This window comes from Plectropomus leopardus, chromosome 11 (genome assembly GCF_026936395.1).
Source record: "Plectropomus leopardus strain MGB_pleo_1.0 chromosome 11, ASM2693639v1, whole genome shotgun sequence".
NCBI lineage: Eukaryota > Metazoa > Chordata > Actinopteri > Perciformes > Serranidae > Plectropomus > Plectropomus leopardus.
Genome location: NC_142186.1, coordinates 26,123,036 through 26,144,611, shown reverse-complemented (window position 1 = coordinate 26,144,611; position 21,576 = coordinate 26,123,036). Strand labels below are relative to the sequence as shown.

The following is a 21,576-nucleotide window of genomic DNA, read 5'->3' as shown; positions in this document are numbered from 1 at the left end:
GATTTCTCTTTCTCATTTGTTTGTCATTGCACAGCTCAGCCATGTGAGGGCACACTCACACTTATGATGTGATGCATGTTAGCGGCTCGATCCCTACGCTGTGTCTCAGCTCTATCAAATGGTGGAGGGATACCAGGGTGAGCGGCTGAAGACGGTGAGCCTGGGGAGAGCTGGATCTACATTCAAACTCTGCAGTTTCAGCAGCAGAGGAGGCAGGTTTGACATAAATATGAAATCACCCATAAATACTCGTATTATTCCGAGCTGCCTCTCAGCCTGTGTGTTGCATATGAAGGAGAGGCCCTGTATAAAAAGATGAGTCCACACTTACACAGAGAAATATGATATTTCACAAGGGAAAGGTTAAGAGCGTGCAAGCCAACTCGCTCACCAGACACAGTGCAGGATTAACACTATGGTGTCTGAGTGTGTGTGTGCGTGTGTGTGTGTGAGGGAGAGAAGGAGGGTAACAGGTGTTAATCAGAGAGGGAGCCCTGGCTGTAGAGGAGAGGGTTTTTCTGTGGAGGGGCACCAGAGGAATAAGCAATTACATCATCTTTCCTTCAATAATGTGCCATGCAGTCGGTGTTTAGAAGTGTGTGTGTGTGTGTGTGTGTGTGTGTGTGAGAAATGCATTTACAGGGCTTGAGAGGAAAAGCTGTCAAAGGTGAGATTCTATAATGACAAAAAAAACACAGACGCACTGCACAAATGGCACCTGAAAGAGCCGTCAGTCTATAACAATGTATTAAATTAAGGTTCCCATTCATTTTGTGTTCCATTAGTTGTTCCATTTTGTTCCATGGCAACCGTAATTGGCCCATGCGGTGCTATCTCCGCTCTGTGTTCTCCGATTAGTGGATCTCCACGTCAGAGTCTTTTTTTCCCACATCAGATAAAATGGCAGCGACCTCCTTTTTTTTCTTCCTCTATGTTTTCTTGTACCAGCGCCAGCTCTCTTCCTGTTCCCGTCCCACAGAGTTCCCCTGGTTTTGCGCCCTCCCTTTCCTCTCCAACTTTTGCTGTCTCCTCTGCCTCACCCTCTCTACCTCCCCTCTCTGTCTCCCCCTCTCTACGACCTGCTGAACCAGCACACACCGGCCTGTCTGTCAAATCGATGGAACAGGTGCTCCAGCTACGACCTCACTTCCCCCACTTTTCCCCCTCTGCAGCCCTAAGGCATATGCACACACACACACACACACACACACACACACACACATGCACACATAGAAAAACACTCTCCTACATGTTCTCCCAAGTTGCTTTGGAGCTTTAGGTGAAACTCAAGTGATTTTGCTCGGCTGTTACTGCAAACTTCATGCTAACAGATACTGACTTACTGACCCGTGACTGTCGGTGGTGCCACACACACACACACACACACACACACACACACACACTCAGACATGTAGAGAGCGTGCACACATGGGAAAACTCTTCTACATGTTCTCCCAGGTTGCTTTAAAGCTTGAGTTGAAACATGGGCAATTTTGCTTGGCTGATACATACTGTAAACTACATTCTGACAGATACTGACTCACTGACCTGTGACTCTCAGTATTGACACATTGACAACATACACACACAAACACACACACATGTTGAGAACGTGCACATGTAGGAAAAAACTCTCCTACATGTTCTCCCAAGTTGCTTTGGAAGCTTGAGGTTAAAGTCGGGCAATTTTGCTTGGCTGATACATACTGTCAACTACAGGCTGACGGATGCTGACTTACTGACATGTGACTGATTGGTGTCACACACACGCAGCACAGACACACATGTAGTGAGCATTCGCACAGGAAAACACTCTCCTACATGTTCTCCTAGGTTGCTTAGGAAGCTTGAGGTGAAACTTGGGCGATTTTGCTTGGCTGACACATACTGTAAACTACATTCTGTGTGCCGCACACACACACACACACACACACACACACACACACACACACACACACCATACATTCACACTCACACATGTAGAGAGCATGCATATATATTAAAAAAAAACTCACTACATGTTCTATCAGGTTGCTTTGGAAGCTTGAGGTGTAACTCGGGTGATTTCTTTCAGCTGATGCGAACTGTAAAGTACATGCTGACAGACACTGGTCTGTGCCGCACACATACTCACACACACACACACACACACACACACTCACACATGTAGAAAACACGCACAAATGGAAAAAAAAAACTTCTCCTACATGTTCTCCCAAGTTGATCTGAAATTTGTGTGATTTTTTTTGGTTGATATATACTGTAAACTACATGCTGACAGACACTGAATTACTGACCTGTGATTCTCAGTGGTGTCAAACACTCACACATGTAACACACACACGTATACTTGCACGCAAACAGTGCTAAATCACTTTAAGAGTGTGACCCAAAGGTGTCTTGACAGGAGCATATGAGCCTGCAGTCCTACTGCAGTACATGATTTGATGTGAGTCCAAAACACTCCCGGGCTTTTCTCGCTGCCGTGTAATAAACCCGCTCTTTATCCTGCCTTCACTTTTCTATCCATCACATTATTTGGCAAGTCTACTCCTAACATTAAGGAACTCAACTTCACCTACTTTTTGACAAAGTCACGCACAAACAAACAAAAGTGCTCATTGTCTTTGAATCTGCTGCTCAGTCAGTCAGTCAGCACAGGGGGGAGTAAATGGCTGCACTAGGGGAGGGAAGGGGAGGAAGGGAGACGAGGCCACGGAGGGGGAGGGGTAAACTTTGACGGTCGCTCACAGTTGGCACCAAGGACCCAGGATGCTTTGGGGTGGATGGGGAGAGGGGGAGAGGGGGCAGAGAGAGCGAGGCAGAGGTAGAGAGGGTGAGCTTCTATCGCAAGGGGACGAAGAAACCACTGATCCTTTTTTCTCCTTGCATTTCACCTTTAGGGAAAAGAAAAAAGAAGTGTGGCAAAGGGGAAAAAAAGGATATGAAAAGAACATGAAAGAAAGAAATCGTCATTAAACGCACTACGAAGTTCTCTCTTTCCCTCTCTTCCTCCATCTCGCACCTCTCTCAATTTAATCTTAAATCCACTCCAATTTCCCCCGAGGGACTCAATTCTCTCTCTTCCTGTAAGTATTCTCTTTCATTCTCTTACTTTTATTCTCTCAGTGTTTTCAGTGACTTCTTGTGCCTCTGCTGTGAAATAATGCCTGTGCCAGACACAAAATCTCAATCAGTTGCTTGTTATTTGCAATAATGAGTGAGTGGCCTTCTGTTTTTGGACTCTTCATATTGTAAATAAGTGAGGTGTGTGTGCGTTTTACAGGATTGGGAATAGGAAGAGCGCTGTGGTGATTTAGTATGCATAACCTCAGCTATCCCACCGCACGTGTGTGTGTGTGTGTGTGTGTGTGTGTGTGTGTGTGTGTGTGTGTGGTTTTGCATGTTTGTCCAGGCTTCCTTTGGGTTTTCTGTGGCCGGCCAGTTCAAATCAATATTGTTAATAGGTTGTGTGTGTGCACTAATGCAGCTTATGTAGATTTCCAGCTCTCTCCATTTGAGAGGCAGCTCCACTTCTTTTAGTGCATGACACATTTGTGCTCGTGCTGTCACAGTGCAAAATGTGCGATGCTGTAGGTGTTGCGAGTTTGTGTTTGTCCATCACCATCAGCGTCCCCTCAGCTCTGACGTCCCGACTATCTCCCGCTGTCTCCTTCTCACCCCTCTCCTTCCTCCAACTCCTCGCTCTGTCTCTCTAAAAAGCCTCCTTGTCTGTTTAATTCTCTGTGTCGTTAGTTCTGTCTCCGTGGGTGGGCCTCTGTGACTTTCTGTGTGATTATGACAGGCTGTCTATAGGGAGGCCTGCTGTTGCCAGAGCAGCTCGCCACAGCGTTCAGTCTGCCTGTAGGTCTGAGAGGCTTTGCGTCTCTATTTCCCCCTCCATCTATCTCCGCTGTGCTTTGTGTGCCTCTATCAATATCGGTTTGTGTCTATCAGTGGATTAACAAGCATCTGTCTCTCTCACTCCCCTGTTTCCTCTACTCCCCTGCAACAGCGAGAGACAGAAGGAGAGGGGGCCCATTCCTCCTGGTAGAGCGACACCAGGAATTTCCTCTCTCTCTTCCTCTACTCCCCCCCCGCAACCCTCCCCTCCGCCATGACACTACTGGCCTCCGAGAGGTCGCTTCTCATCCGGAACAAGTTCCGCTCAGGTGAGGAATCCCGGAGTCTCAGCTCACGCTAATTAAAGGAGAGAAAGATTTATTTCCCCCACAACTATGGCTTTACATCTTGGGCATAATTGGCAGCATTAGCACTAATATGTAGAGGTGAGGTGTTTGTGAGGGTTACTGGCCTTTCATTCCAGCTGTGATCAATGGAGTGAAGGTATTGATCGGTGGTGAATGGATTTAGCGATTGATACACACAGACAGAGATGTCTTAGATACACGGGAGTGACAGCTGAGCCTGAGGCTAAAGGACTGTGCACGCTGCTGTGACACTTTAACCACCACATGGTTGAATTGTTGATTCGCATGGAAACACAGTCAGGCTTTTACCAGGAAATGAGGCTGCACAATGAACCCTTTTTTTTAAAAAAAAAAAATTGTAATGGCAACTTGTGCGACAAGCACATCCTGAAAGACTGCAATATTTAGGTATTTTTGGGGGTTAGCTCGAACAGAGTATCAGTAGAAATAACATTTTGAAATGTGACTATTTTTGTTTTTTTGATTGGCACCTTTTGTGTTCAGGTGAAGGATTTTTTTTTTTTCATTTTTTATAAAAAAAAAATCAACAATTGGTGCAGGAATAGGTCTGAACATGTGGAAATGAATTCGCCTTTTAGCACTTGTGGTTACCTTGTCTCAAAGTCAATGTCGTTTTTGAGTGGGTTTTGAAGGTTGAAGCCTGAAGTATGCTCCGTCACGTTTAAGGGACCATCATATTATGTTCTACTTCCTGCAATTACATTAACAGTTAGTTAATTTAATTGATAATTTAAATAATAAATAATAATAAATAAATAAATAATTGTTAATTTGTTGAGATTATCTTGCTGAACAGAATGTGTGAGTATCATAAATGTTTGTTTGTCACAGAGCTTATTATCTACAATGATCTTAAATCCAATGGAAAAATCCCATAGGTTTTTTCGATGAGGGAACCAAGATGACACTAACTTTCAGGCCGGACTACAAAAAATATCCTTCCTTTCTTTCTATTTAAGCAGTGTACTGAAAACAGCAGGAAGTCAGAACTAAGTACACTATAATATTTGTTTATTAATTGCAAATAATATTGAAATATTTAACATCGTTATTGCATATTTTCTTTGTATTGTGCAGCTCCAGCAGAAAAGTACTTTTTATCTTAAGCCCCTTTTTTTAACTCATATAATATGAAATATTCATGTCCAAATATTCAAGGATCCATATTAAAGTTTGAAAGGAAAGATGCTCATGTTGATATCGTATCACATTCTGCAAAGATTCTTAAAATCTTAATGGCAAAAATAGTCAAAGAATGGCTGAATGATGTTGCTGAGTTTTACTAAACTGGTGAATTACCCCACTGATGACAACTTTCAGGAGACAGCCTGCGTTCAGTGCCAAACAGCAGCGAACAACCCTCCTTTAACTGCATAATTCAAGTCTCCCTACAAGTTGTAGCGGCTGCTGTTGTGTTCCCCGGCAGCTGTCGTTAACGGCTGGTAAAATAGAGAGGCGGGGAAATGACATAGACGCAGTCCCCTAGGTGTACAAACACCTGCTGGAAAACGTGATTCCTGAGGGCAGCTGCTCTGTTTGACATCATGTATGTACATAGCAGAGTCTGTGCCAGTCTATAAGGTCTAGCGGTTTGTGAAACTGCTGATGATCCTTTGTGGAAAAATACTGTCAGTCATTGTATAATATGACTTTATTAGAGTTCCTATGCATTGTTTAAAAGCTAACAATTGCATGTGTCTTTTTTTTTCTTTGATGTCGATTTTTTTTTACGCAAAATGCCATAAAATAGACAAGGTTAAGACTAGTGTTAAGAAAATGTGTACATAATGTTAGAATTTTTATGGTAAAATAAAGGCTGTAAAACTAAATCGCAACCCTAATCACATCTCCGAGCTACCAGTTAAATCAAAATATCCTTCTAAGATTGTTTAATTGAATAATTTTAAGAAGCCTGACAATTTTTTACCAATAAATTCCAAAACATGAAAAATTTAGGGAAAAAAAAACAATTTATTGTAGAATATGCCTGTTTGTCGTATCCTGCTAATCCTTGAATGGAGATTGACCCCCCAGGTTGGAAACCATTATGTTATGTAATGTAATGTATGTTAAGTAGTGGGATTAAGACTTGTATTAGGCCTTCAGTTAAAATACTAAACAATCTAATGGTGGATGCACACACACTTAAATCAAACAGAAACTCCAGCGCGATAAACACTGCTTCTCTACGTTGCTAAGACGACAGAGCACAAAGCATAAATCTGCTTTAAATCCAGATTTTTACAACTTTTGTTTTGAGTCATCAGAGAGGCAGGAAGAGTATAGTTAGCAGCACAAATGAGGATGACGTGAGGAAGAGGGGATGTATGAGAGGCTCGTGGAGAGAGCGGGACAGCTGAAGGGGGGATGGGACCAACAGAAATAGACATACTGAGAGATAAATAGTCACTGCCCTCACCCCCTCCCCTCTGCACAGCCCTCCCCTCCCCTTCGTCAGGTCTCTCAGGTCTCAAAACTCACCGAAATGTATCATGCCCTACCCTGCCTCACCTGTTTGTGTGTGTACCGAATCCCAATGTGCATATGTGTGGTGTGTAGATGTGTGCGGGCATGCAAGGAGATATTTAATCTACCAGCGCTGCAAAGTCATGGGGTGATATAAGTTACAAGACCGTATCATTTCACAGTGATCACGCCTTGCATTGCTCAACTCTTACCTTTCTGTGTGTCATTTATTTTTCCAGATCATTTGTCCTCCAAATCAAACTTACTCACTGTTCCATTAACATTGTAATATTTGGTCGTTTGTTTTGAACGCAGCCAGCTCAGTCTCTGCTCTCGTCTTTCAGTCCTGCAGCTGAGGATTCAGAACCGAAGGCAGAGTGAAATCAATGCAGACCCAGGTTAGTCTCTGTGTATCTTTTACATCGTGATTGATCCCTGTACACTGTGTCTGCGGGTTGGATTTCATATTAATGAACTTCAGGTCACCTCATTCACTGATACATGATTGCCTATTGATTTGTAAATGTAGGTTTTACTCTATTGACCAGCTTTTACTTTCCTTTGATTTCACTTTTGGAGTCTATTTTTATTTTGCTTTAAAACCCAAGATTGTGCAAGTGCATGAGGTTAAAGGGACGGTTCGTCTGAAAGGAAAGAGAAAAAGACATTGCTGTTGAGTTTTTGCAAAATTAATCTTTTTGGCATTTTAAGCACCTCAAGCTGAGTGCCATCTAGTTCTGTCACATTCAAAAGAAGGCAAACATCTCTTAGGCCGATATCTCCAACACTCTGCAACTCACATCAAAACAATCTAGATTAACAAATAGCGCTACAGGTAAGAGGAATAATCTGCATTTTTGATTTGGGGGTTGAACTTTCACCTTACTGTTGTCATATTATATTGCATATTTAGTTGGATAATTCCAGCATTAAAGCAACAATGTTAAAAACAGTGATGAAACATAAAGAACTTGATGCAAAATGCTGATTATAAATCAGTGGGAACAATAAGGATGGTAATCACAAATATACATGATATGCAAGATGTTCATTGGTTTCCCATCAGTAAGTCTGCACAAGCACACATAGCTTGCATCAGAAATGTACAAAAAAGCTTAGATCCTTTCATTGTAGTGAGTTTTGAAATAAAACACAAGGATTCTGCCAAGTGTAAATGCAAAGAGGTGACATTTATGTAAAAACAACAATGCACTCTGAATATCAGGTGTTATCTGAAGATAAAGGTACAAATACATTGTGCTATAACCATAAAATACACATAATTCATTTTGATCTGCGCAGCAAATGTGATACAGACTGTAGACATACAAAAAGACAAAAACAATCTCAGGGCCTTTGTAGACAGGCTGTGCACCTTGCTTCAGTTCTCTCCTCGTTGTCTGAGGCTGAAGCAGGTTGCACAAGAAGTACTGATGCCTGCCAACACAAGAGAGCGCCTCAGATACTCCATGCTGTAACTTGGAGGGATGAGCTGAAGGCTGAAAGTGCTTTGTTGATGCACTGGTTCACCTGAGTTGCTGCTCTACTATGCGAGCATTCTGCTGCATTGTCATTTCGTCATATAACTGCAGCTCGTCTGTTTCCTCAGGGTTGAAATCGACTTGTCCCGCTCAAAAAGCAGACAAAGACCAGGGTGAAGCTCTGGTGAGTAGCAACACAAGAGATTAAATACTTATTTTGATGTTTATTCATTTACATCCATTTGTATGTTTGACTCTGTTTGATTGAACAAAATGAAACCAGATTTCTGTCTTACTTCCACGTTGTAACTTTATAAGAAAATAATTATCATAAATTGTGAGAAATTGCTAAAGGAATACGCCAGGTATTTTTAAGTGAGGTTCTATGGAGTTCTTATTCATAGCGGGGTTTTCACATCTTCACATTTCTGTCAGACAGTGAAACAGTAAAATGAAGTTACGTCACTCTCTTCAGGGTCAGACTCCACTGAAAAACTGCGATTTGACATCGCTGAACACAGGAGCTGCTGGTCTACCACTGCGTCCAACACTTAGTTGGTGTTATTGTGAAACTTTTGCATTTTCAAGCATTAGTTTGGACTCACCAAAGTCACACAATAACACTAACTAATTGATCCAGGCAGCGATAGACCAGTAGCTCCCATGTTAAATGTGTTAAAGTGACTGTTTTTCTCAGAGTCTGGGGGCTTTGATGAAAGCATAGAGGGGGAACTAGAGCCATTAAGTGTTTCCCTTTGGGCTGTCTGATAGATAGGTAAAGTGGTTACAATAATGTCAATGTAGTGCACACTTTTTTAGGTGGCTATATTGCGTTTTGTTGCTGATGCTATCCACAGCAGCATATTACTTCATTTCTGTGTGGAACTCCAGACTGCCTGATTAATCCAAACTGGGCCATCCTAGACCACCATCTACTGTATGTAATGCACCGACTATTGATAAGTACCCCATACAACGCCACTTCAAAATATCTGAACTATCCCTTTAAATATAGGTCAGTGTTTAACCCAGCATTGAATGGGTTATATTGGCTTCTGTGTCACCTAAAAAGAACATATTTGTACCAGTTTCAGTGGTGACACAGGACTTAAGCAAAGACCTTTCAGTCTGGTGTAAATGAGCATCATCTGGCTGGATGAACTGCGTTGTGATCTGTGAGCTCTGTCTGTCCGTCTGTCTGTCTGTCTGACCTGCTGTTTCTTGATGCAGCGTCTAACTGAGGACGGCGCCGCTCAGAAGTTGCCCCCTAGTGGTGTGAACACTGAAACTGCACAAGGTGATGCCCTCCCTTCAGTTATGTTTCTGTCTCCTTCTTGCGTTTACCCTGTGTGCTCCCAGCAAAGTTCATAGTGACACATCTCCCGGCTTCTCTCTTTCTTTCTGTCTGCATTTTATCACGTCTGTGCTGCACTCCGCACCCTTTTGTACAGTGGCGAGGAAATGAAGTGTGTAAATCTGGCAATGGGCTCATCAGCTGTCAGTTAAATAGATATGTGACCTTGTTGCACACTGTAACTCTGCATTTTAAGCAGCCTGCAAACATATCAGTGATTGACAGCGCCTGATAAACCCGCCCATCCCGCGATCAGAGCCATCGTTTACTGACATCTTTCTCTTTTTATCTCTCTCTCTCCTCCTCCTCCTCCTCTCCTCCTCACCACAGCCTCTAACCTTCCTTTTAGTTTGAAAAGACTATTATTATAATATCAGGCTTTTCAAACTATCTGATTTCCCTTTTTGCCCTTTTAAAAGTGCTGTGTAAATGTGTGTGTGTTCACATCCAAGGGAATATATCCCCTTGTAGACAGAAGTGTTTACTATTTTTTATGCCTGTGCCGGTTTGAATTGGGACTGACTGCCTGTGGCAACACTGTTGTGCATGCTCACATCACATATGTTCTGAAATCCTGTTGCTTTCCTCTCCGATCTCCTCTCCTCTCTCTGCTGATCTCCCATCTGTGGTCCATCTCTCCACTTATCTGCGCCATTCCTCCATCCTTTTCCCACCTGCAGAGAGGACTGTGTGTGGGGCCCACAGGCAGAAGAAGGCTCGCCAAGCGCAGGACCTCTCTGAGAGGATCAAACGTCCGCCCGGGCCTGTGGAGCAACAGCACGAACACACGCTGTCCCTGGAGAACCGTGAGTCCACAACATCCTCATGCACCGGTACACACAGACACAGTCACAGTATCTCATCCTCTTTTGACCTCCTTTCACTTTTCACTTCCTCAGGCTCTGCCTCTTTCCCTCTGTCCGCTGATGTCTTCGAAGATGACATGTCCTCCTGCGCCTCCTCCTCACCCACTGAGCAACATGGCATTCACCAATCACCTGCCTTTTCGTCACTGCCAGGGCTCTCAGGTGACCAACTACTGAGTGACTTCTCAGCTGTGGGCCCGTCCCTTAACCACAGCCCCGGTCACGCTCAGGTGAGGAAACAACACTGACATTTAGTTTTGAATAACTGTGCGGTCCAATACCCATACCACCATACTATATAGTATGTCAGAAAAAAAGATTTATTATGTCCCAGTACATAGTATGTCAAATGCAGTATGCCAAAAATACCAGGATGTTCTGCTACATCTGGTCAGATTTTGCAGTTTGCAAGTCAGCATGCTTTTCTGGCTATTTTGACACAAAATCCTTTGTGCAGCAGAAAAAATGTCACATGACTGAGCCGCAAATAGAGCTACATTTAGCCCCGACAAAGCATAGAAAAACCTGGATCGACATCAGTTTTCTTTTACAGTGTTCAGACATTTAACAGACATTTAAATCTTTGAAACCCGAGCAAATTGGAAAAAAAACATGTAAAAAAATGGCAATAAGCAAGAGATGTTGTGTAAATTGCAATCAATTAGTAAAAAATGACAAGAAAAAAAACTGCAAAAAAATGGAGAGCGAGAGAGAGATACATATTATTTATTTATTATAATTAGATATTTTAAATGATGTTAAAGAAATATATTTATAAAGTATTTAAGCACTGTTTTCCCAGGTCATTTACATGCTTTTTTTAGTTTTTACTTTTCCTTTTTTGCTAATTTTAGGAAGTTTTTTTTGTGTTGTGTTCTTAAGTTCTTGAAAAAAATCAGACCAACTTGCTCAACTTTCATAGGGGTTAAAAAATGGTTGTGTGTTGATCACCCTGTTGTGTTACATAAGTGCACTGCCTTTTAGTACTGCAGGGTTTATTCAATACAAATTCAATGGGCCTTTATTTTGCAGGGGAAAACTTGTTTGTCAAATCAAGTGTGAAATAACAATGAAAAATGCATGCACAATAAATAAAGAATTTGATTTATAAACATGTTGCTGCTGACTGGGTAACACCTCTGACACAGCTACCAAATGAAGAAAAGAAAGAAAGAAGAAAACATGCCTCAAACCCTGTTTCACACCGTTTTGAGGGAACATGTTTGTTTAAAACGGTTCAGACTGTTTTAAGATTGAACGTGTCCAAGATAACAGATCGTTGTCAACTGATTGACAGCTGATTGACAACTGTCATAATTCAGGATGACAGCACATTTAAGTGACTGATGACCAGTTGAATGGTAACAATAAGAATATAAATTGTTTAAGTGAGCGAAATAATTGTGTAGATTACCAACAACAAAAAATGTAAATAACAGTGATAGAGAAATACTTATGTGGGCTTATTTTACTGTTGTGAATATAAAATGTAAGAATCCACAATATATGCGGTCATAAGTTTAAAGTTAAACTACATAAATTGCAAAGTAGCTGCACAACAGCAGAGCTCTCTGGTGAGCTCAGTGAAGAGCGTTTTGTTTTATATTTGTAATAACTGATATATTTGCAAAAGGGTCAAAGTTAAGGGCACAATGTTATGAAGAAGTACTGATTGTGTGCATACTGCATGCTACTGTACATACTGTGTAAGGGCAGCTGCAGCATATACTCAAAGTAAAAAGTATGCGATTTGGAGTGAAGACTGATGTCTGTTGGCAGCAACATGGAAGTCTGATAAATGAATTCCCACCAACAACCTCTAAAAGAAACATTAAAGTGAATATTAACAGACTGATGAGTTTATAAATAGCCTCATATGTCAACTCTGATAATCTGATATTCTATCTTCAGTCTGGTTTGGCGTTGCTCCCGGCAACCGAGGGCATCAGACAACCTATGACTGTAACACTGAGTGAATCAAACTCCATGGCAACAACTGGGAGACCAAATGGGATGTATCTGACCTCTCAGGCCACACCTCTGCTGCCAAAGGTAATGCGGGGTTGATGTGTGTTAACCCTTTAACACCTGGATTGACATCAGTTTTCTTACATTTTGACACCTTTCACAAGCATTTAAACCTTTGACACTTCAGAAAATAGGTTTGATTTTTATTGAAAACACAGGAAAAAACATAATGAGAAACTTGGCAAGAAATGTCCTGGAAATGGCAAATAATAAGTAAAAGGTGACAAAAAAAATGATTTGAAAATTAGCTCGGGGGGTTATCAGATATAAGAAAAAACTAGGGCAAAAATGTCCAAAAACTACATTTATTTAATGATTAATAATTCTTAGAAATATAATTATATATTTAACATTATGTTACAGAAAAAATACATATATATTTCCTTGCTTGTTTTTGTTTTTTATTTTTTTTGTGCTTGTTTTGAGGTAATTTTATTGTAACTTTTAACTAGTTTCTTACCAATTTTTTGGCCCTTTCTTATTAAATGGCTTATTGCCTTCTGTCCTTATTTTTGACAGAAATCAAGCCACTTTACTCAGTTTTGAAAGGGTTAGCGCTGTCACATAAAAATCCATCACTTTGATTTTCATTTTGTGGCATATTTAAATTCCATAAAGGTCTCTTTAGTTTTGAATATTTTCACGTCTCCTCAAAATAAAATAATAATGTCAAGAACGCGAGCAAATAAATGTGGAAATCTGACATTTTCATCCATAAAAACATCATTTAGATTGTGTATGTGCTTCTCTATGGTGTCAGGTATTCACATCAGGTATACGGAGCACTGTAGAGGACTTTAACCTAACACGATGGTCACTCGTCTGTTTTGTCAAACACAATGCTCCGCTGTAAGCTGCTCCGCATTCATTACTGTCAATTTACACTTCTGGGGGAGCTCAGTATTTGCCCTGTAGGTTAACACATTCGCACACAAGCAGCATAGCTGTACGTCAGAACGAGCACGTGCTGTCAACTGGAGATTTGTGAGGCATTTGTACATTTCATGTAAGAGTTTAACCTTGACATGGGGCAAATACTGTCAAACAACGTGAAATGACTTGACATTTTCTCACCAATATTTGATGCGCCATTCTCGAAATTACTCACTACAGCCACAGTATGGTTAAAGCTGATATGTCAGTAATGTGTGTCTTTACAGACAGCTCGGCCTCTCAGCCCCACCTGCTCTTCCTCCCTGGCGCCCTCCCTCAACTTCAACCATCTCCCCCGCCCACGGAAACCGCGGGACACCAAACCCAAAATGAGGAAACTCAAATATCACCAGTACATTCCTCCAGATCAGAGAGGAGGGTCTGGGACTGGAGGTACCAATATATTCCTGTACTTTTCTACATTTATTTAAAAAATCCTCTCATCTGTCCAGTCCTTAACAGTTATTTACTTCTAGGGGGAGCCAAACAGAAGAGTCCTTGTTCTACCCAGTCTTTAGACCCGGCTTACTCACATCTCCTGAAGCAGCAGCAGGTCGTCCTCCAGCTGCAAATCCTCCAGAACCAGCAGCAACAACATCAGCAACAGCTACAACCACAGCAACAGCTCATTGTTGAGTCCAGGTATGCAAACAGATCACTATTGATTCAGTGTCAAATTGAGCCAACTAGGCTTTATTAATTAGATATTGGCAAGGCAAGGCAATTTTATTTGTATAGCTCATTTTAAACAACAGAGCAATTCAAAGTGCTTTACAGAGCAATAAAATATAAAACATACTAAAGAATACAGATTTACAATAAAAGAGTAAAGAGATAAGATATAAAAGGTTAAAGTAATCCCCAAATAATTTACAAATTTTAAATAAAAATCATGAAAAATAGCAAAAGTGCAGACAAGGGGTGCAAAGATAACAAGATTATTAAAAATTATTTAAAATCATGTTTAAGAATAAGTTTGCAGTCATAACTGGGTGATGTAGGCAGTTTAAAAAAGGACAAGTGGTCACTAAAACCACTGAAGACAATTAAAACACGGCAGTGAGCTGCCATGTAATGTCTAAAGCTGCTGATTCTGTCGTGAAGTGCGGACAAACTTAAAGTTTGGGATAGTTTAACTTTCAGTGGAGAATTGCAGACAGAAAATACCTACAAGTAAATAAATAAACACAATCCTGTGACACGTTGATTTATGTTGTAAAGAATTTTTTGCTCACCTGAAAGACAGTTAGTTTGTTTACATGATGTTAGAAAAAGTGGAATTATTGGGTTAGTTGGACTTCTGACTGAAATCGAACTAAATTGAAGAAAGCCGAGAAAAACAAAAGAAGAAGACGAACGGAAGACAAAAAACAAGACGAAGGTACCAAGTAAAGGGTAGAGTATGTTGGAGATGTACAGCGCTGAGAAGTTATCCACGTTTTCACTATTCAACATGCAACCTGTTTACCACTTTAATTACCACTAATTTATTTGGTTTGTGACTTAATAGGTCAACCAGCAGAAGGTCCAATAGCAACTAGCTGAAAGGCAGCATATAGCCCTCTAACGTGGTGGAGTTGGACATACCTCCGTCAATAGATCGATTTTCTCCTGATGCTTGTATACCGGGTAAAGGACAGTAGTTAAATGGCCTAATCGAGCTGTATCCGTAGCTCGACTTGACTGTGCCTCCTGGTAATTATTCCAGTGAGTCACACTAAGCTGCTTGGTGTGTTTTCAGCGTTACTCCTCAGAAAGTTTTTGGTGAGTCAATGCTTCTGTCATTCCTCCAGTGAAGATCACAATGATCTTGCGAAGTCCTCTGGAGCCATGCCCCTGAACCCTCAACCTGTTCCTGCCACAACAAACCACACCCCTACAGACACAAACCCCACGTCCAAGCCCGAGCTCCTCCCTGCAAATCTCGTTGATCTAACCGTAAGAAAAGCATGAATTCGCTGAAAGAATTATACCTTTTTATTTTTAAAGTCATGTTGAAGACAAACTCTTAAGTGTCCTTTGCCACTCTTACCTCCTTCCTTTCCTCAGGTGTCAGAGTTGCGGCAGCAGCTGCGTAAACGCGGCCTCCCCGTCTCCGGCACCAAGCCCGCTCTGTTGCAGCGTCTCCGGCCCTTCCAGCTCCCCCAAGCCTGCCTCACCCCTGCTCCCCTCTGCCAGCTGGGTACCAGCTTGGAGCCCCTCACCCCCTGCCCTCCGCTGCCACCTGGCCAGAGCCCCGGCTCAAGCTCCAGCTCTGGACAAGACTCCCCGAACAACAGCCCCGTCCAACAGATGTACATCGCGGACAGAGGAGTTCCTAATGGGATTCTCAGTGACGCTCAAACAGGAGTTCAAAACGGAATTCTCAACAACGTGCCGAATGGTTTCTCAAATGCTGCGTCAGTCAGTTTGGCTGGCGAACAGTGTCTTTCCAACACCGTCTTTCTGGCTCCTGCCAGCACCGCCTCAGGAACTCCAAGTCCCAGTCTACCCATGTCGTCCTCCTCACCCCTGCAGTGTGGGACTCCCTGGAGAACGGAGAGCGAGCAGCAGCAGCAACAGCAGCAGCAGGAGCTGAGCGTGGAGCTGGAGATGAGGGAGAGGTTACGGAGCAGGCCCAGGGACCGCTCCACTAACGCCGGCAACGAGGTGAGCAAACACAGGCTTGGATCTTTTGTCTATGATGAGCTGGAGAAAAACACGATGACTACTTGTCCGAATACTTCATGTTTTTTTTAAATTATTCCACCAGTCTTGTGGTGGATCCCTTCATCCGTTCCTGCAACAGGATCCTGGATGCTCCAGAGGGAAGCCAGAGGCAGATGCACAGACAGAGGTGTTGTTTACACAGGTAAACACAACAAATCAATGTGCACATATCTCGGATAATCACGTTTCAAGGGCACGCTACATAGCCTTCAATCTGGAAAACTGGTCAAACGCGGGCACGCTCTCATCACCCACCTGTCAACTCATTCACCTCTGCTTTCTAATCAGGTGTTTTGCTGCCAGCCGTGTGATGTGATTGGCCAGGATTTTGAGCTGCCAGTGCAGATTACAGCCAGTCCTGTTCAGACCTTGCCCGGCATTCGCAGCTTGGAGGAGGAACTACAGGAGGCGATTCAGAAAGCGCAGGTTAGAGTCTGTGGATGAGCAGGTAGAGATCAGCAATAGTTCCTTTTGCACAGGATTTAAGTGTTTCTTTTGGCGACAGATGGACCCTCGACAGTCCATAGATGACATTCTGGATGAGCCCATGACCAGTGTGGGTAAGTTTCCCATAATTAATAAAGGTTACAAATGAACCCTTTAGACCTGGATCGACATCAATGTTGTACTGCTTTCCGACACCTTTTACAAGCATTGAAACCTCTGAAACCTGAAAATATTGGTTTTATTAAAAAAAAAAAAAAAAAAACTAAAAGAAAACAGCGTTAAAAGGCAATGAGCAGCTTGGCAAAAAAAATGTCTAAAAACTGAAAAAAAAATTAATCAATCCAAAAAAAAAAGTTAAACGTGACAATAAAATTACTTGAAAATTATTGTGGGGAGATCATTATTTTTATATTATATATAAAATATATTTTCCAAAAAAGGAAAAATGTCCTATATTTATAATTCCTATAGTTTTATATTATATTTAATATATATTTTAAATTATATTACAGAAAAAAAAGTTATTTTATTTTTCACACAGGTTTTTATCGTGTCTGTTTTTTTCTCACTTTTCTTTTTTTTTTTCAAAATTATTTTAATGTCCTTTTGATTTAACTTTTTTCTAATTTCCCATTAATTTTTGGGGCCATTTCTTTTTAAGTTGCTTATTGCCTTCTTCCCATGTTTTTTGAAGAAATCAAACCAACTTCCTGAGATTTCAAAGGGTTAAATAGTGGCCTTATTTCTTTCATTTTCTTATCCTTTATACTTCCTCTCTTCCAGGCTCTGTCGATGATCATAAATCTCCTGCACAGTCAGTCCCCGGCCCTTCGCCTCCTCCTCCTCCACCTCCTCCTCAAGCTGATCATCCCTCCCAGCCGCACAAGGACGACAGCTTCCTGCCCTCACCTCTTTGCTCCTCTCTCTTGCTGGAGCTCCCTCCATCTCCCGCTGTAATAAACCCCAGCCAGGTGATCCCAGCTCCTCCCCCGCCCCCCATCTGTACCTCCCCTCTGCCGTGCACCGGGAAGTCCCGGAAACGCCGGGCTCCAACATCGTTTGACGCCGCCGACTGGCTTGAAACGCTGACGTCTGGCCTCCGCCCCCTTACTCCGCCGACAGCTCCTTTTGTTGAGTCAGACTTCAGTCTGGATTCAGATCTGAATGTCAGTCGGGTGTTGGATCTCATGATAGAGCAGTGGTGAGGGCTTGTGTGCGTGTAAATGTTCGTATGTTCAGTAGGTGAGCGTCTCTGTTTTTGTCATGAATGGGGCATCCCATCGAGGGCACAAGAGTGTGAATAGCGACTTCCATCCATCCATCTGTCGACCCATCACAGGAAAGGCTGTCAGAGTCACTGGCTCCACGCAATGTCGAGAGCTGGATTCATCGCAGCGAAAAGATTAAACATGGCTTTGATGGGGCAACGAGAGCACACGCACACACACAGACACTGCGAAGCGCTGTTTAAAAGCACTTTGGCTCGGCCAGAAATGGCAAACAAGCGACACATCTGTGGATTGACACACTCCACAGCACAATGTTTGCAGTGCAAAACAAAAGAAAACCTGGTGGCATATTAATTTAAACATGCTTCCTGGCTGCGCTGGGAGAATGTTGTTTCTGACTTATCTCCAAAACCCGCTGTCGGATTGGGTTGAGTGTGGCCCCTGGTGTTGACTCAGTCATTGAGTCCTAGCCATTCATAAAGCCCATTTAGAGTGTGTAAAAAGCCAGACAGAGCACGCAGCTTGTGTGTGGCTCCAGACCTTAACCCCGGTGCCAGACACACAGTCGGCATGCAGAGGGGGAAACCTGGCAGAAGCTGCAAACAAGCAGTGTGTGTGCAAGTGTGTGCGGAAAGCTTTTGTGTTAAGTATGTGTGTGTTCAACATGTCTGCGTGTGACCAAGCACACAAGGCCGGCTCTGTTTGTACATGTCAACACCCTGCTGCTTCCATGTATGTTTAATAGCGTTAATGCCAAATGCACTTGTTATTTGTTTGCTTACAATTAAGTGCGTGTGTGTGTGTGTGTGTGTGTGTGTGTGTGTGTGTGTGTTGTATGACTGGACTGCGAGAGGATACATGTGAAAGACACAGAAAAAAAGCTGCGGATTTCTGTGTCCACATTTTAAGACCAGACATTTCATTGTAGGCTCATTGCCAGCGGGCAGTAACTCCAGTGTCGTTATCCAGTGTAATCATCAGAACAGCCACATTACCTTGTTCAAGTCACCGTTCTCCAGGAGAGCAATCAGGCAACCACCCCAAAAATAGTCCCTATACAAATGCTCCAATCAGACAAGTGAGAGTTTCCTCATGGCTTTGCAAAAACAGGTGGTCATTTTGTTCCCTGATTAACCCCCAACAGTGTCTGGCCCGCTGCACGGTGCTTACCCTGCTACTAGCAAAGCCCGATTTAGCATAATTTACAACCCAACCCTGAGGCCACACCTGTTCACTTAAATGAATTCCACACATGTATTGTTTGACATTGTTAAGTCTTTGCTGAGCATTTAAAAAATACAAAAACGACCATTTACATTAAAGGTCCAGTGTGGAGGATTTAGGGGGGTAAATTGGCAGAAATGCAATACGATATAATGTATGTCTTCCTTATTACCTTACTTTACCTTAGAATGAGCTGTTTTTTTGAAGGGACTTTGATGTCAAAGTCCCTTCAAAAAACACATATTTTAAAAACATGAATTCAGCGTGTTTACTGGTTTAAATCACCGGGCGGCATCACAGAAGCAAAAGAGGCGGGACTTGTAACCAACCGTGTTGGATTTTAGTGTGACATAACATGCGCGTTGGCAGTTTTTTTCTAATAGAAAATGATCCTATAACATAACAATAAAAATCATTTGTGGTCTCTGTTATATGGCGGATGATCTTGTCTTCTGCTTGGAGGGTGGGCAGCTCCTGAATGTCATTGTTTTCCTAATATGTGGACATTCGGCTGCTGTTCTCCTTCTTCGCTAACTGCCACTAGCTGCTTTATAAATCTCCCGCGATATGTTACACACAATAACAGATTGTCAAAAAGTAACGCCTGTCCTGCTTTGCTCCCCCCTCCCTCCACGATCCTATCTTTTATACTGAATGGTAAAGCAGCATAATGGCACAATATTCCCGCCTTGAGAATAGGTGAGCATACATTAGCTGTCTCCGGGTGAGCGGCCTGTCTGCAACGTGCCTAACAGCGCCACAGAAACGGTTTAAATCTCCTGGTCTATTTCTTTTGGAGAGGAAGAGACCTCTGCAGATGATAAAAACCTTCTGGACAATGAACACTGAAGGAATTATTTCCAAGATTCAATGCTTCATATGGTTTTAATCTGCGATTTTCACCACTAGATGCCAGTAAATCCTCCTAAATCTGACACACTGTTCCTTTAAGAGAAAATGCACTGTAGAATTAGTGTAGAATAATATATAACGTGACCAGAGGTGAGCTTGTCAAAGCTGATAAAGTAAACTGCTGCACATTTTCTCAACGTTGACAGAGCTCTTGCTTTTACATTCTACATGATTTACTGGTCATGCAGAAATGGGCACATTATTTGTTTGCATAAAACACTTTTAAGTGAGTTATGTCCGTTCTCAACCCCACTTAACATAATGACATTAATGGAAAAAAATCTGACAGAGGTCGGCTGCCATTAACCTCTGCTGTATCTGATAAATGAAATTAAGATACAAGATCTCATCTACATGAAGTTATATGCTGCCCTTAATTGGCTGCATGTCCCATCAATCACTTTGATGAGCTCCGATTTGCTCATTTTGATCTGAAACATTTGTATAATTTTATAACTAACTGGATGTCCTCCCGTTAAGACCACTTTATTTCGGGGAAAGAAAAAAAACTGGAGGGGGGACAATAAATTACAATAAAGGTTAAGTGCTGAGTGCAATATGATTTGTGTAAAGGGCACATAAAGTGGCAGATCTGAGGTCATCATGTAATGTGTTTTTTTTTTTCTTTTTTTGTACGCAAAACGTTTAAGTGTTGCTGCCAGCCAGTTCTTTGTTCTGATGATAAACCGGTGTCTTACTAAGCAGGACATCCTCGCTGAATTATTGGAAGAAGATATCTGTGCATCGGCAAACCTTCAACACACAGCTTTATGTTGAAGCAATTCTTGTACAGCTTTCATTACAGAGACTATGAAAAATGCAGTTGAATGTGGATGGATGGCTATGATAATCATAGCGATCAATAAACATTGCCTGCTGCATGATTTAAAAAAAAAAGGAATATTGATTGGCAGGAGAGTAAGATGCTACCTCCTGTGACTTCCAGTGCTTTAGGGCCGACACCAGTGTTTTTCTTGTTTCTTATTTAATTTCCAAACGCTGGTGCAGAGTTTCCTGGAACCCCTGAGAACGTTTCACAGGTTTGGCTAAGCCCCAGTTATGATACTTGTGTTTTAAACTGGGTGTGAAACTGTCCTGATCTAGGTTTAAAGATGATTAGGACAGACGTCAACTGGAAATACTCGGGCGTTTCAGGTTATTGATTACTCTGTTGGCCACTTTTGCTGCTATAAATGCCTTATTGTGAAAATGTGAGACAAAATAAAATGTTTGCTTTTATTTATTATGTAACTTATTCATGCCAAAGATATCAACCACTGTCCAAAAATGTATTTAAAAACCTAAAAATTAAAGTCTTAATAGATTTTCTATTTGGCTCCTCTTTCTTTTATTGCTTTGGTGCGACACATTGAAAGGATTAACAAGTGCTTCGTGATGAAAGAACCACTGATAACTGATATATTTCACAAGAAACTGTCTCAAATGATGCCTTATCAAATATTAACGATCATAAAGTAAAAATTAAATATTCATTTGAACCAATATTCTGCTTAAATATCCAGGAAGCAGCACTAACATCCACATGGCTTGAAGGTTAATCTTTGTAATGACACAGTATTTTGATGTGGGGAGAACTATGATGAAGCTGTAAATAAAAAGCTGGATAATCTATGAACTTCTCTCAGTGATGACAATAAGGAGAAGGACCATTCACTGAAACATAAAGGATATTTT

General features: G+C 41.9%; 1 protein-coding gene across 1 annotated transcript; it reads left to right on the top strand.

The window, feature by feature from the left end:
• Positions 1–2,794: 2,794 nt before the first annotated feature.
• LOC121945175 (uncharacterized) lies at positions 2,795–21,210 on the top strand. The gene is made up of 16 exons (XM_042489211.2): positions 2,795–3,089; positions 4,016–4,172; positions 7,043–7,096; positions 8,308–8,363; positions 9,410–9,476; positions 10,214–10,339; positions 10,433–10,629; positions 12,311–12,451; positions 13,588–13,753; positions 13,837–14,002; positions 15,154–15,298; positions 15,410–16,009; positions 16,113–16,211; positions 16,358–16,495; positions 16,575–16,629; positions 17,300–21,210. Exons 2-16 carry the CDS (start codon positions 4,118–4,120, stop codon positions 17,719–17,721), a joined length of 2,487 nt encoding a protein of 828 aa, XP_042345145.2. The 5' UTR covers positions 2,795–3,089; positions 4,016–4,117; the 3' UTR covers positions 17,722–21,210.
• The last annotated feature ends 366 nt before the right edge of the window (positions 21,211–21,576 follow it).